Source organism: Pteronotus mesoamericanus, unplaced genomic scaffold, assembly GCF_021234165.1.
Source record: "Pteronotus mesoamericanus isolate MK-2021 breed Mesoamerican mustached bat unplaced genomic scaffold, CSHL_Meso_final contig_25, whole genome shotgun sequence".
Classification (NCBI taxonomy): Eukaryota; Metazoa; Chordata; class Mammalia; order Chiroptera; family Mormoopidae; genus Pteronotus; species Pteronotus mesoamericanus.
Genome location: NW_026555105.1, coordinates 17,522,415 through 17,537,445, shown reverse-complemented (window position 1 = coordinate 17,537,445; position 15,031 = coordinate 17,522,415). Strand labels below are relative to the sequence as shown.

At 51.5% G+C, this 15,031-nt stretch overlaps 2 protein-coding genes across 3 annotated transcripts in view; one reads left to right on the top strand and one right to left on the bottom strand.

The window, feature by feature from the left end:
• Positions 1-615: 615 nt before the first annotated feature.
• Positions 616-12,534, top strand: ERGIC3 (ERGIC and golgi 3). Of its 2 annotated transcripts, XM_054573839.1 has the most exons (14): positions 616-746; positions 884-954; positions 1,077-1,164; positions 1,382-1,501; positions 6,020-6,113; positions 6,940-7,105; positions 7,250-7,307; positions 9,469-9,483; positions 10,172-10,203; positions 10,989-11,085; positions 11,162-11,226; positions 11,907-12,043; positions 12,118-12,173; positions 12,361-12,534. In XM_054573839.1, the coding sequence occupies exons 1-14, from the start codon at positions 659-661 to the stop codon at positions 12,438-12,440; spliced, it is 1,167 nt and encodes a 388-aa protein (XP_054429814.1). In that variant the 5' UTR covers positions 616-658; the 3' UTR covers positions 12,441-12,534. The 2 variants fall into 2 exon arrangements, with proteins under 2 accessions (XP_054429814.1, XP_054429815.1); XM_054573840.1 differs by lacking the exon at positions 9,469-9,483.
• Positions 12,535-14,276: 1,742 nt separating this feature from the next.
• The window catches only part of LOC129070921 (fer-1-like protein 4), a 32,333-nt gene continuing 31,578 nt past the window's right edge, over positions 14,277-15,031 (bottom strand). The window contains exons 43-45 of the mRNA XM_054574147.1: positions 14,750-15,030; positions 14,572-14,672; positions 14,277-14,481 (exon numbers count right to left, since the gene is read on the bottom strand). Coding sequence (XP_054430122.1) covers positions 14,277-14,481; positions 14,572-14,672; positions 14,750-15,030 — 587 coding nt within the window. The remainder of the gene's footprint in view (positions 14,482-14,571; positions 14,673-14,749; position 15,031) is intronic.

The window sequence follows — 15,031 nt, the reverse complement described above, 5'->3', positions numbered from 1 at the left end:
AATAAAATCAGCCCCGAGGTCCTAGCTCCCAGTCTTTTGAGGTCCAGGAGAAATGAATTGGAATCAGGCCCTACTGGGATGTAAGGCAAGTTACCTAGCTTCTTCAGGCCACAGGTTCCCCTCCAGAAAGTGGATGTCACATCTACTTTCTACAGCGCTGATTCTCAAACTGTAATCTGAGAGCCACACCTAGAGGTTCTGATTAAGCAGGTCTGTGGTGGGGCCCGATAAATTTCATTTCTAACCAGTTTCCAGATAATAATGAGGCTGCTGGTTGGGGACACTTTGAAAAGCACTGTTGTAGGAGGTTCCAAGCTGTTCCAAGAGTCTAATGTGAAACTCTTGGCGATGTTCGCAGTACGTGTTAGATAAGAGAGTGCACTACTGCTGTCTGTACCCCGCAGAGGCCTCCTCCGGGCACCCTGGTCCACAGAGGACCACCCTGGCTGCAGGAGCACTCGCCAGCACTCGGCGTCCAGACTAGGTCGCCTGCAGCACCTACGGGACAGACGGCCTAACAGAGAACGCGGTTGATGTGAGACAGAGCGTGCGCCTTGCTGCGCCTGCGTGCAGAGAGCGGGGCGGGGCTCAAGCTGGGGGCCGGAAGCTGGAGGCTGCAGGGGCGGGCCGCCTGGTATCCCCTTTCCGGCTCGTCCCCATGGAGGCGCTGGGGAAGCTGAAGCAGTTCGATGCCTACCCTAAAACTCTGGAGGACTTCCGGGTCAAGACCTGTGGGGGCGCCACGGGTAGGCGGTGGCGGGGCGGGGGTCTTGGGGAGAGGGGTGTCCTGGAGCTTGGCCGGGGCTCCTGCGGTCTGTCCGGCCTGCCAGGGGCTGAGGGAGATGAACAGAGGCCATTCTGACCCTCGCTCCCTGCCCTGCAGTGACCATTGTCAGTGGCCTTCTCATGCTGCTGCTGTTCCTCTCCGAGCTGCAGTATTACCTAACCACAGAGGTAAGGGGCGGGGCCGAGTACGTTTGCGAGCCTTGACATTATAGGAATAGAATCTTTAGGAATGGGAATGGGGACAAAAAAGAGGCAGGGAGCCAAATCTTACTGAGGTAGTACTGTCCCAGGTGCATCCTGAACTCTACGTGGACAAGTCACGGGGAGATAAACTGAAGATCAACATCGATGTGTTTTTTCCACACATGCCTTGTGCCTGTGAGTACCTCCCCCATGGTGGGAGTTGCAAGTCCCAGGGTTCTCAGGTGGGCTTCCAGATTTACACCTTCAGCCTGAGGTGGGCTGGAGCCCAGGACACCCCCCTTCCACTAACCCGTTGCCGCCGCAAGACAGGCCCAGCATCCTCCTACCCTACAAAATCCAGATTTCCTTGCCCCTAGGATCTCGGTACCTTACCCTGGCTTCCTGCTTCCAGATCTGAGCATCGATGCCATGGATGTAGCTGGCGAACAGCAGCTGGATGTGGAACACAACCTGTTCAAGCAGCGGCTGGATAAGGATGGCATCCCCGTGAGCTCAGAGGCGGAGCGTCATGGTAACTGGGGGAGGGGACCTGATCTCAGATCCCAGAGCTGGACATGCCCACGGCCTACATGTCTGGCAAGTGGACTGTCGCTGGTCCGGTGCCAATGAAGCAGCTAAGACCCAGAGAAGTCAAATGGCTTGCCTAGGGTCTCCCAGCTATTAATCGGAGTGGGCTGAAACCCAGGCATCTAGCCTCGGTATGTTGAGAATATCTGGCTATCATTCTCAGAGGTCTCCAATCCTTGCATATCATGGCCTGAGTAGCAGAAGTGTGAGGATGGATCCTGTTACCTTGGAAGACATCCTGTTAACAGACCCAAGCTGTCCTGAGTGTTTGCTTTTCCATCCTGTTGGCAGAATTCAGCCCTTAATGTTCTTTCCTTTTGGAATGTGGGGTAACTTAAGGTTAGGAGTTTACATTGTTGAGTTAGATTACCTGAGTTCAGATGTAGCTTTGTCTCTTGCAGTCTATGACCTCAGCTATAAAGTGGTGGTAAACAGTGGTACCTACCACTTGGAATTATAGGATCAAATGAAGTAATATGTGTACAATGCCTAGTACAGAGTGGTTGTTCAGTTTTAGTTTCTTCTCCTTTCTCTTGGCAGCCTCCTAATGTCTTCATTAAATCAGTTTTACACCATGCAAAACCCTCCTCAAAGCTATGATTTTTCATACCTTAGGGATTGCTCTGTTGGTGAGCTTTATCGTTCATTCATTCAATAGGTGCATGTTGAACACCAGTAAAACCAATAGAATTTGCTGTAGGATTGGACGTGAGGTACAAGAGAGCAGTCAAGGCTTTGATTCCAAAGCTTTTGGCTTGAGCAAATGAATGAATTGAGCTAAGAATGACTAGAGAGGAGGAGGAGGATTTTTTTCTGTTGTGTGGAAGAGGCAGGGGAATATTATATATTCACTACTGTGTAACATGTTACCCCAAAAGTTAGTGGCTTAGAAAAACAAAGCAAGCCACTGGTTCTGGTTTAGGGTCTTATGAGATTGCAGTGAAGCTGTTGGCTGGGGCTACAGTCATCGGAAAGCTTGACTGGGGCTGGAGGAGCTGCATCTAAAAGCGCTCACACATCTGGCTGTTGGCAGGATGCCTCAGTGCCTTCACCACATGGGCCTCTCAGTGGGGCTGCTGAGCGCTCACAGCTTGGCAACTGGCTTCCCCCTGTAGAAGTGATCTAGGAGAGAGGTGAAATCCACAATTTCTTTTATGACCTAGCCTCAAAAGTTGTACACCATCATTTCTGCAATATACTAGTGGTTACACAGGTCAGCCCTGTTCATTGTGGAAGGCGAATACATAAGGATGTGACTTCCAAGAGATGGGCATTATTGGGACCATGTTGGAGGGCAGTCCCTTAGGAGGATCAGGATTTGGGGAGAAATTTCCGGTTTGAGGCATGTTAAATTTGGGATGCCCATTTTATGCCTTACTGATGTTAAGGAGACAATTAGGTGTACTAGCCTAGACTTTGGGAGAAAGGCTAGAGAAATAACTGTAGGAGTTATCAGTATATAGATGATATTTAAAGCCATTGGACTAAATAACAAAACCTAAGGAGTGAATACAAGTAGAGGGAAGGTCTAGGGATGGTAACCTGAGCCCCTCCAATATCTAAAAGTCAGGAAATTAGGACCCAGAAAGGAGGATTGAGGATTAGCCATTAAGGTAGAAGAGAACCAAGAGATGTACCAAAAGCCAAGAAGAGGAAGAGTTTCAAAAAGAGAGAGTGAGCAACTGTCTAAAGCTACTTATGGTCCAGTAAAATAAGGAGTGAGAATTGACCATTGACCTCAGTACACTGGAGACTCTGAAAAGAATAGTTTTAAAACCGCTGGGGGTGAAAATCTAATCAAAGAGCAGAAAAGGAAGTAGGAATATCAAGCATAGATGATCTGTTCGGGAGTTTTGCTGTAAGAGAGAGCAGAGAAATGGGGTGGGGGCTGGAGGAGAGCGTGGAAGTCGGAGTGGGATCGGTGGTGAGGTTAAGTTAGGTTCTGTTGCTTCTCTTTTCTTAGTGGAAATTTACAGCAAGGGTTATTAGCTAAGAGTGAAGAAAGGCGAAGGGATTTCCGAAGTGTAAAGAGAAAGGAAAACATAGACTAACCATCTCAGAGAATGGGAGAGTGAACTCATTAGTGAAATGAAGTAGGAGAGGACTGCAATGCAATCTTAAGGGAGGTACAGGCAAGAAGTAGTCACTGAGAGTTGAATTTAACTGGGATTTGGGTTTTGCTAGAACTGTTTAATGAAGGGAGAGAGAAACTAATGAATTGTGGTTATATGCAAGAGTTTAGTTACAACAATGGGCCGTGGAATTTATTTTCCAGCTTTGTTGAGATATAGTTGAAATACAACACTGTGTAAGTTGAAGGTGTGATTTGGTATATGTATATATTGCAAGATGATTATCACAATAAGGTTAGTTAACACATTCATCACTTCACATAGTTACCATTTTTGTGTGTGTGATGAAAGCATTTTAGATCTACTCCCCTAGCAACTTTCAATGAAAATATACAGTACGGTGTTATTAACTATAGTCATCATTAGATTCCCAGAACTCACTCATTTTATAACTGAGAGTTTGTAACCTTTGACCAACATCTTCCCATTCCCGTACCCCTTCCCCAACCCCATTCCTGGCAACCACCAGTCTACTCTCTGATTCTATGAGTTTGGTTTTTTTTGGAATCCACCATTAAGTATTTGTCTTTCTCTGTGTGACTTATTTCACTTAGCATAATGTCCTCAAGGTTTTAGCCATGTTGTTGCAAATGGCAGGATTTTCTTCTTTTTAATTACTGAATACTATTCCATATGTATCAAGTATTGTCTTCTTTATCCAGTCATCTGTTGATGGACGCTTACCTTGTTTCCATGTGTTGGCTATTTTGATGATGCTACAGTGAATGTGGGACAGCTGAAAACTCTTTTAGATACTGATTTTACTGATCTCATTTCACACACACACACACACACAGAAATGGGATTGCTGGAATATATGGCATTTCTATTTTTAATTTTTCGAGAAACTTTTATACAGCTTTCATAGTGGCTGTACCAATTTACATTCCCACCAACAGTGCACAAGGGTTCCCTTTTCTCCACATCCTCTCCAATACTTATATCTTATTTTTTGTGTTGTTTTGTTTTTCTCTTTTGGGTTTTTGGTATTGTTAATAGTCATTCTAACAGGTGTGAGGTCATACCTCATGGTTTCAATTTGCAGTTCTCTGATGATTAATGATGTTAAACACCTTTTCAGGTACCTCTTGGCGATATGTATGTCTTCTTTTGAAAAATGTCTCTTCAAGTCCTTTGCCCATTTTTAATTGGATTATTTGAGGGTTTTTGCTATTGACGTATTTTCTCCCATGCTGTAGGTTCCCTTTTCATTTTGTTAATTGTTTGTTTTCCTGTGCAGAACCTTTTAATTTTGATGTAGTCCCACTTGTTTATTTTTCCTTTTGTTGACTATGCTTTTGGTATGAAATCCAAAAAATTATTGCCAAGACCAATGTCAAGGAGCTTTTTCCTATGTTCTCTTCTAGGAATTTTATAGTATCAAATCATACATTTAAGTCGTTAATTCATTTTGAGTTAATTTTTATGAGTGATGTAACATAGGGGTCCAATTTCATTTTTTGCGTGTGAATATCCAGCTCTCCCAGCACTGTTTGTTAAAGAGACTGTTCTTTCCCCATTTGGACCTTGGAATTTAAGTAAGGAGGTAAGGACATGGAAGGGTAATAGTGTTAATGGTGCCAAAGAATTGGTGTTTTCTGCATACCAGAGATAGTGAACTAGGGACAGAAGGATAGGCAGTTGAAGATTGGGATGCTTGACATTGAATTTTGGAAAGTTTGCAGTAATTGCTAATGACAAGACCTAGGTAGGGGCATGGAAATGGATAGCTGAGGTGAGATGACAAAATAAGAAGAGTGTTGGAGGCAGGTGGTCATGGAATTGAATATTGAAATCTCCAATTATGATGGGGTGGTTAAGGTCAGGGAGCTGTGCAGAGAGAGAGTCTGAGAAGCACCATGGTAAAGTGGTTAAGGACACACACTTTGGATTTAGAGCTGAAATCTGCCACTTACTATGCACAAAGTACATATCATCTCTTAGCCTCAGCATCTTCTCAAGGATGATGGGGACAATGACCCCTCCTTCATACAGTCATTGGTGAGGATGAAATGTGATGATGCATATGAAGTCAATGACTTGTACCCAGCTGACATTTAGTATTTACCATTATTGTTTTATTACTATTACTGTTATTAAAAGAATAATATATGTGTCTAACACATAGATGCGCAAATACCATTTTGTGCATCTATGTGCTAAAAAGAATAATAATATAGTGCCTAACACATAGATGCATGATGTAGATATTAGCTGTTATTATACCTTTTATTATTCCCAAGTCACAGGCCAAAGGGCCTGTGCAGGGCTTGGGGTTGCAGATTTCACTGCCTGCCCCCACCTGATGCCCCCCTCGGCCCTCTCCTTAGAGCTCGGGAAAGTGGAGGTGAAGGTGTTTGACCCTGACTCCCTGGACCCTGACCGCTGTGAGAGCTGCTATGGTGCTGAGACCGAAGACATCAAGTGAGCCAGACCGTGGTGGCGGGGGCAGGGAAGGGGAGCAGGGCTCCCACCAGGCGCTGTGTGTCAGCTGCCCTCAGCCTCGGCCAGAGGCAGGTGTGGAGGTTGGGCCAAGAATTGAGAGGGGGTGAGGTGTGTGCCTCGGTCACTGATCCTGCTGTGAGGGGCTGAAGCTCCGTGTCCAGGCCCTGCGCGGGAGCCACAGACCTGGAGGAGAGGCTGGCATGGCCCTAGCTCTGGTTCAGAGGTGCTTTTTGGGGTCCAACTGCCTTGTCCTTGGGCCAAGCCACATAGCCTCTCGTGAGCAGGGATGATTATAGCACCTTTCCCATAACAGTCACCTCCAGATTAAATGTTTCTATACTTTACATAAAGCTCTGAGACAGGGGGCCTAGGTCAGATTATTAAGCCCTTGATATATAGCAACTGCTATTATGTTTCCCACCCCTGACCACTGAGAGGCCCATTCAACAGGTCTGGGGTGGGTCCTGGGAATGCTTTTTGTTTGTTTGTTTTTGTTTTAATTTTGATTGTAGTAAAATACATGTGACAAAAGTTTTACCATTTCAATTATGCACTCATAGCATTCATGTACAGTCATCACAACTATCTGTTTCGAAACTTTTCATCACCGCAAACAGAATGGGAATATGTAGTTTTAACAGTCCTGCTGCCGCCGAGGAAGCACACTAAGAGAACGTTTGGCGGTCAGGGATGAGGTCAACGGAGCCTCCGTCAGCAGGCAGAACGGCTCAAGCTTAATTTCCCAAGACGCCAGCACTGTTTCTGTGCCTCTTGGACACTCTCAGCCTGCTCCCCTCTCCTACAGGTGCTGTAACACCTGTGAGGATGTGCGGGAGGCGTATCGTCGTCGAGGCTGGGCCTTTAAGAACCCAGACACGATTGAGCAGTGCCGGCGAGAGGGCTTCAGCCAGAAGATGCAGGAGCAGAAGAATGAGGGCTGCCAGGTGTACGGCTTCTTGGAAGTCAACAAGGTACAGGAGGAACTGAGGCCCGGCAGGGCCAGCTGGGCTGTGGGTCGGCCCCACTCCACTGTGAATCCAGGGCCTACTCAGGCCCTCAGGGGACAAAGGGAAGGGAGGAAATGGCTGGACAATGAGAGAGACTATCCCCTACAGGTGGCTGGAAACTTCCACTTTGCTCCAGGGAAGAGCTTCCAGCAGTCACACGTTCACGGTGAGTGGTCCTGCATCAGCCAGGGGGGCCTAGACCCAGGACACCTTGGAGAGTTTGAGTGCTGCCTGCTGTTCTTTTGTCTTTGGCCCAGAGCAGACCTTCATATCAGGTGGCAGTTTGGTACAACGGTTAAGAGCACAGGCTGAAGAGCCCGACTCCCGGGTTCAGTTTTCAGTTCCAGTTTCTAACTAGCTGTGTGAAACTTTGAGACAGTTTCTTAACTGTTTTGAGCTACTTTAGTTTCCTACTTTACAAAATGGTATTTGTGCAGCTTAAGAACTATAACATAGAGCCTGGTTTATGGTAGGCGCTTGTTTAAAAGGAAGTGCCCAAAACAGAAAATACAAATAAATAAATAAATAAATAAAACATAATGCCCAGGCTCAGGTGACCTGTGTGTGAGGCTTTGGGGGAGCAGAGCTGGGTTGGAACACGAGCCTTTTTGCCCCTGAACTATGTCTCATCTGGGAAGGAAGGAGCCCTGTTCAGTTTCTTCTGTAAAGTGGGGCTGAAGATACTAGTATCTACTTCACAGGGTCAAATAAATGAAATCTGTGCTCATTCCTTCGTTCATTCATGCACTAGATATTCAGTAATCAGCCACTGTGTGCCACATGCTAGCCTAGGTGCTAAGGATACAGCAGTGAGCAGAACAAAGGCCCTGCCTTAGAACAGTCTAGTAAAGAAACAGATAATAAACAAGTATGTGAAATATGTGGTGTATCAGGTGCCCTTAAGTAATATGAACCAAAAAAGGCAGGGTAGGCGATGGAGGTGAGGGGCTCAGGTGGGAAGAGAGGTGTGTGGTTCTACAGGGGCGGCCAGGGAAAGCCTTTGAGTATAGAAAGATCAAAGCCGGCAACAGGAGGAGAGGCAGACTGCCCGGGTTGGCAGCTGGGTGACGTGGAATCACCAGGAATCATGACAGAGGCATGCAGGAGAGAGCCGTGGCCAGAGGCCAGAACCTTAGACAGATGGCGTGGGCAGACCGACTGGGGGTTCTGTGTGGAGCTCTAAGTAACTAACACAGGCAGGGCTAGTTGGTGGGATAGTTGGTGGAAGAGGCAGTTAGGAGCAAGGATGACCTTTCTTTAGACTGAGGAGAAGGGCAGTGTGGGAAATAGTCCCCACCTGGGGGGCTGGAAGGGCAATAGAACCTTCAAGGAAGAGCCTGACTGTGGTTGAAACAAGGCGGGAATTTTTGGAGGCTGAAGATGTGGAGGTTTTGCTGATGAGTAGCAGAGCCCATAGAAGGTCTGAGAGGAATGAAGTCAGGATCATATCAGGGGATGTACAAAGCCACATGGTCACAGGAGTCTAGGGAGTGAGAGATGGCCTGACAGTCCTGAGATGCCCGGTGACTAAGATGAGCAGGAATAACAGGCCCAATGGAGGTGGCCCTGCTGGTCCTTAAGGCAGCTTGTGGGGGTGAGGCTGAGCGTTGGGCAGAGGCAGGGAGGTGGGTCTGGAGCCCCCTCTTTACTGTGGAGAGGGCCGGGTAAGGGTGGGCTGGGGATTGTGGGAAGTCTGCCAGCTGTTGGCAGAGAGCCTGCAGGCACGTGGTGGGACAGGGTGCCGAAGGCAAGGCAGCGGCAGCATCTCTGCTTCTCCCCCTGGGCTGGGTCAGTCAGGGAGCCCAGGACAGAGTGTGTTCTGCACCCCGGAAGGAGGTTCAAAGCACAAAGCTAGTTGCCCAAGGCCAGCAATTTGGCTGAATTGAAGGTCAGGGAGCTAGTTCCTGGCACCCTTGTTGATTTGGGCTGGGGGAGGAGGAGAAATTATAAAGTTTACCAAGTACTTCGCCACCTTAGATCCTACCTGGTCCTCAGGACAGCCCTGTGCAGACATCACTGAGGCCCAGAGAGGACAAGTGATTTGCCCAAGGTCACACAACTAGAAATGTGGCTGTTTGGGCTCTAGGTCTTATGTTCTCCCTAGGCCACCATACTTCTGCCCCCAACCCTCCTTGTACTCTTGCCCGTCAGGAGAGGGCTCCTTTGGACCAGGGGGAGGCTTGTTAGCTGGTCCAGATTCTGGTGCTGAGGCAAGAAGATTCCAGTCCTCCCTTCTACCACATATCTTGCTCCATAGTTCTCGCTGTGAAGCTCTGAACCTCCTTTCTCTTCCTCCCTTCTCTCGCCTTCTTGCCCCCATGCTGCAGTACACGCTGTGGAGAGTAAGTGGCCCTGCCCCTGGGAGGCCAAGCCCCGGCATCTGGGGCAGCCTCCCCTCCCAGGATGGGGGGAGGTTTGCATGGGCCTGGGATTGGGGCCTTCTCTGGCCTGGCTGCTGGGTGACTCTGGATGAGTTGGGGTTCCTTGCAGCAGAAGGGATCAGGGTCAGAAGGCAGGAAGAACTTATTCTGGAACAGGTAGTACTGGGTACCCACAGGATTTTCTTTGCTGGCGGGCGCTGGGGGAGGGGGCAGAGGAGTCAAGGAAAGAGCTTGGACAGCATCTCGGGTCCCACCTCACTTTGGGATTCAGTGATTGGCCATCAGCCCCAGTTAATGAGAGACCAGAATGGGTGGGTTTTGTTTCCTGAGATGCAAGCAGGGCCTTGGTGGGAGTGAGGCGTGGAGCAGTGCCCGTAACGGGCTCCCTGTGTGTGTCAGGGGAGAGCTGGGGCCTGTGTTCTTCAGGGCCCCGAGGAGGGCATGGCCTCTCCCCCAGGCCCAAGGAAGGCCCTTTCTGGCTGCCCTCGAGCAAGGCCAGGCCGGGAGGGAGGGGCTGCATGAAGGGTCAAAGACGAGCCGGGCAGGTCGCACTCCAGACAGGAGAGTGAGGAGGCCTGAGTGAGGACACTGAGGGAGTTGGGGGGCCAGGCCTGCTCCACCTGGTGACACCTTCCTCCTTCTCTCCTAGTCCATGACTTGCAGAGCTTCGGCCTCGACAACGTACGTACCAGCCGGAAATCATAGAGGGCGGGTGGGGTGGGAGGTGGCGGCTGCCTTCATTTCTCTGTAGCGACGTCCTGGGTTGGGGAGCAGATAAAGAAAAATAAAGAAAGAATCTGGACCAGATCATACCATGTTTTGACAGAGGATCCAGACTGAGGGTTGAGTCACAGGGAATGACTTTTGACCTGCAATCTGTGCGGGCTGGAGACAGGAGATGGGGTTGGACAAGAGCATCTTGGACATGGTCAGGAGGGACTGTGGCACTTCTCATGAACCACAGGGCCAGTGTGGATGGATGAGGTTGGAGAGGTTGCTGGACACCAGGCTGCAGGACTCAGGCCGTGCTGGAGAGTCTGCTCTTCGTCCTGAGGGCAGTGGGGGGCCGCCAGCCCCCCTTAACCAGGGGCATGACATAATCAGATATGCATATTTTTAAAGATCCTGCTCATGTCTGAGTTTGATATAGGCTAGAACAGGGCAGGAATGGGAGCTGGGGCCCCTTCCCAGTCTGTGTTTGCCTAAAGGATGGGTGCAGCCGGGATCTCAAACATTGGAGCCCCAGCAGCCCACAGACTCTGCGAAGGAGGAGTTCCTGGGTGGGGAGATGGGGTCCCTGTCTCAGATTCCCCCAGACAGGGTCCCTCCCTCCCACCCGCATCTCCACACATTCACTCCCAGGCCCAGGTGTCCCTGTCTGCTGCTGTCCTGCAGAGCTTTTGATGGGGTGGGGCCTGCTGGGGGCCTTGAGCGCTCTGAGTCTCAGACACTGGTGTTGCTTGCAGATCAACATGACCCACTACATCCGGCACTTGTCATTTGGGGAGGACTACCCAGGCATTGTGAACCCCCTAGACCACACCAATGTCACCGCACTTCAAGGTACCAGTCTAAGAGGTAGCCCCCAGTCCCAAAGTCCTGTGTGACACCTTTGCCCAGTGCCCTCTTCTCCCTGCAGCTTCCATGATGTTCCAGTACTTTGTGAAGGTGGTACCCACTGTGTACATGAAGCTAGATGGGGAGGTAAGTCTGCAGGAGCTCGAATACCTGAGACCCTCTCGACGTCAAGCACTTGAGTCCCTTCAACCTGGGAAGTGAAATGCTGCTCTTATTCCCATGTGATGGGTGATAAGCCAAGGCTCAGAGAGTGTAGGCAAAGTGCCCTCCCAGGCCTCGGGCGTCAGGTTTCAAAGCCCTTGCTTCTCTTCACTTGCTCAAACTGCATCCATCCATTCATCCAGTGCCCACTGTCTGCCTTGTTGTCCCCCATGGTGCCCCCTGAGCTGGGGGCTAACCCTTCCTGGGCGCCCTCCCCCGCTTTCTGCTGTGGCCAGTGGAACAGCGTGCCGACTGATAGAATGCATGGGACTGAGTCTGCAGAGGAAGTGAGGCCCAGCCTTGCCAGGAGCTCATGGTGCGGCCTTGAAGAGTTACTTCCCATCCATGGGCCTCCATTGAGAGGGTCCACCAAACGTAGCTGGGATTGGTAAACCCTAAGGAGCTGGTGACCAGAGGGGAAGCTGGGGCTGTTAGGCAAGGGGGAGGCATTTAGGTGGTCCCCGGGCTTACCAACATGGGGCCTTGTTTTCTCCTCCACAACGTTCAAGGTACTACAAACACAGGGCAGGAACCAGGGTAAGATGGAGGGGGGTGGGCGTCCGGTTGTAGATCTGGCCCTGGCCCAGGCCCCTCTCTTGTCCCAGGTGCTGAGGACAAACCAGTTCTCCGTGACCAGACACGAGAAGGTCGCCAATGGGCTGCTAGGTGACCAGGGGCTTCCCGGAGTCTTCGTGCTCTACGAGCTCTCGCCCATGATGGTGAAGCTGACAGAGAAGCACAGGTGAGGGCGGGGAGAGGGAGGGCCCTGGGGCTGGTGGCACTAGGGATGCCTGCTGACCCCTCACCCTCCATCAGGTCCTTCACACACTTCCTCACGGGTGTGTGCGCTATCATCGGGGGCATGTTCACAGGTTAGTAGCTCCAGGGCGTCGGGTTGGGGCGTGGTGGGAGGGTAAAGCCGGGGTTCCCCCCGGGTTTTGGCTGGGGGCGGAGGGGCACCTCAAGGCCAAGGGGAGGTGCTGGTGTGGCCAGTCACGGCTCTGGATGTCAAGCCAAGGGCCCAACTGGGCCAGTGCCAGCCCTTGTCCCTCTCCCCAGTGGCTGGCCTCATCGATTCACTCATCTACCACTCAGCACGAGCCATCCAGAAGAAAATTGATCTAGGGAAGACAACGTAGTGGTCCCCTTCCCCCTTGTTGTCCCCTCTTTCTCCCATTTCTCTGCCCACCCCCCACCCTACCCCTGCAGAGTCTGTCAAAGCCCCAAGTTGATAAACCTATTGATTGTGATAGTACTCGCTGGTCCCCGTGTGGTTCTTGGGTCTGGCTGGAGCCTGGGGACAACCCCTCATCGTAGCCACTTACTGAAGGCAATCAGGACTGACAGGCCAGGTGCCCTCTAGGAGCCCCACATAGACATCCCCTGCTTACAGGGCTTTGCTCGAACCAGGCTGATGTGGACCCCACAGTCCTAACTTCAGTCCCTCCTCCTCTGTGGTCTTGGGGCCTTCCGGTTTCAGCCTCCGGGCTGAGATGGACCTTCGCAGGATGGATCTCCTAGAGCCACCATGTCACCCAGGTTCATGAGGCTCCGACCCCAGTGTTAGTGATAGAGCCCTGGGAGGCAGCTAGGGCTCACCACCTCTGCAGCGACTGCTGAAACGGGTGCCTGCCGCACTGGGTTCAGTCACCTGGATCTCTGACCCTGCTCTCTGCCAAACCCTTGCTGGCTCCTGGTGCCAAGAGGTGTCCAGCCAGGTCCTACGCAGTCTCCTAGGTGGAGGCAGAACTGAAGAACAGGTAGCAGTGGCCGTTCTGGAGCAGGCCTAGCATCAGACCCCAGCTCTGGACTTAGTGAGGGCTTCCCGTTGTAGAACCACTCCCTAGAGACAATAGCTGGTCACTTCCTTCAGTCGTTTCTCAGGGACCTTCAGTGTCAGACAGTAGTGGGGGAGAAGCGGAGAGGACAGAAAGCATAGGAGGGCAGTGATAGCAGAACCTCTGGAGGCAGATAGACCTGAGATCCAGCTCTGACATGATCACTTGCAATCTGTAAGATGCTGGACATGTCATCTGATCTGGGTACCGGTCTCATCTGTATAATGCGGGTGGTAGCTGTAGAGAGCCTTGTTTTTTGGCCATCCAGGAACCAGTCCCACTTGTTCACAGTATCCTGAACGTCCTCTGGGAACCTCCCTTCACCCTCTCAGTGTAGTGGTTTGGGAGGAGGGTCCACTCCAGCCCTGAGCCACAGGGCAGGGCCCTGTCAGCACATCCCACCCCACTGACTGCAGCGGCCCAGTGCGAGCCAGGCTCCGTCAGGACTAGGAGAGCTTCCTTCAGAGGTGACCTTGCCGCAGCCATCCTCCAATTCCCTGTCGGGGAATGAGCTGCCCCCAGAGGACAGCAGAGCTGAGCCCAGAGGTTTAGGCACAGCATTTGGACCCTGTGACAAGCTACACCTGAAGCCAGCCAGTGAAACCCTGGGAATTACAGTTATTCAAGCCAAAACATTCCCTTTGTGCTCAAGTCAGTTTGGGTTGGGCTGTCTACTACTTGGAGCCAACAATGTGCTTAGCTGGTATGGCTATTCTCAGGGCTGGTGAAGAATGAAGTTAATGAAGCCTGTAAAGTGCTTAGCTGTCATTGAATGGCAGAAGCCATAAGCAGATTAGGTGAGAGGGACCCAGACATTGGCAGGAGCAATAAGTGGGCTGCTCAGAGGTATGACACCTCTGGAACCAGGGCTCCTCCTGCCAGGCAGTGGGGCCTCATGGGCAGCCTTTCATCCTTGTGTATTCATTTGCCCAGTGAGTCCCCAGCATCTGAGGTCACCCAAGACCATCTCTGTTGTTTGCCCCCGTGTTCTCTGCACAGCACCTACTCAGGCATCAAGAGTGGATGCATGCAAAGGTTTATTCAAACAAAGCTGTGAACTCAAGTAGCTCACACTAATGGGAAGGACTTCTGGGAGCAGGAGTTGAGGGGTGGGTGCTCAGGGATGAGTGTCCATGGTCAGTTAGGGCCAGGGGGTTGGTGGAGGGGGCGGAAGATGACCTGGCTGATCTGGCCAGGCATGGTGTAGAAGACGAGGAGGAGGAAGATGATGATCAACGCCAGCAGCAGCAGCAGCACCAGGATGCGCCAGTACCGGCGCCAGATGAAGAAGACGAAGGTCTTCAGTGGGTTCACAAGCCAGTTAAAGGAGGTTTTGGGGCGACTGGAGGGGGTTGGGAAGGTGGTGTCAGAATGATGAGGAAGCCCTGGGCCTCCCGCACCGCCCCCTCTTCAAGCTCTGGCGCCCACTCACTTGGGCTTCTCCAAGGGCTCAGGCTCCTTCCGCCCCCTCCCCACTGGCCGTTTCTCAGCCTCCTCCACTGTCAACAGCTCAAACTCTGCCTCCACCTTCCCCTAGAAAACGGAGGAACAGAGGCTGAGCTCAGGTAGCTCAGACCTGACTGCCCAGTCCCTGGCCTGGCCACACCCACCGTAAGGATGTAGACGTTGCCTCCCGGGTCTGTGAACTCTAAGTCTTCCGGCCGGCCCTTCCTCCTCTTCCTCCGCCTCTTCTTGCCTGCCTCAGCCTCCCGCTGCTCCCTCTCCTCGTCCTCTGGCTCCCGCAGCTTCACCACAGGCCACCAGCCCCGCAAGCGGCGACAGCGAAACAGATTGCACCTGGGCCCAGCCCCATCACGGGCCAGTCGCACAGAGCAGAGCTCAGGGGCTCGGGTGCCCCGCACCATGTCCGGTAGCTGCAGCTCCAGGGATCC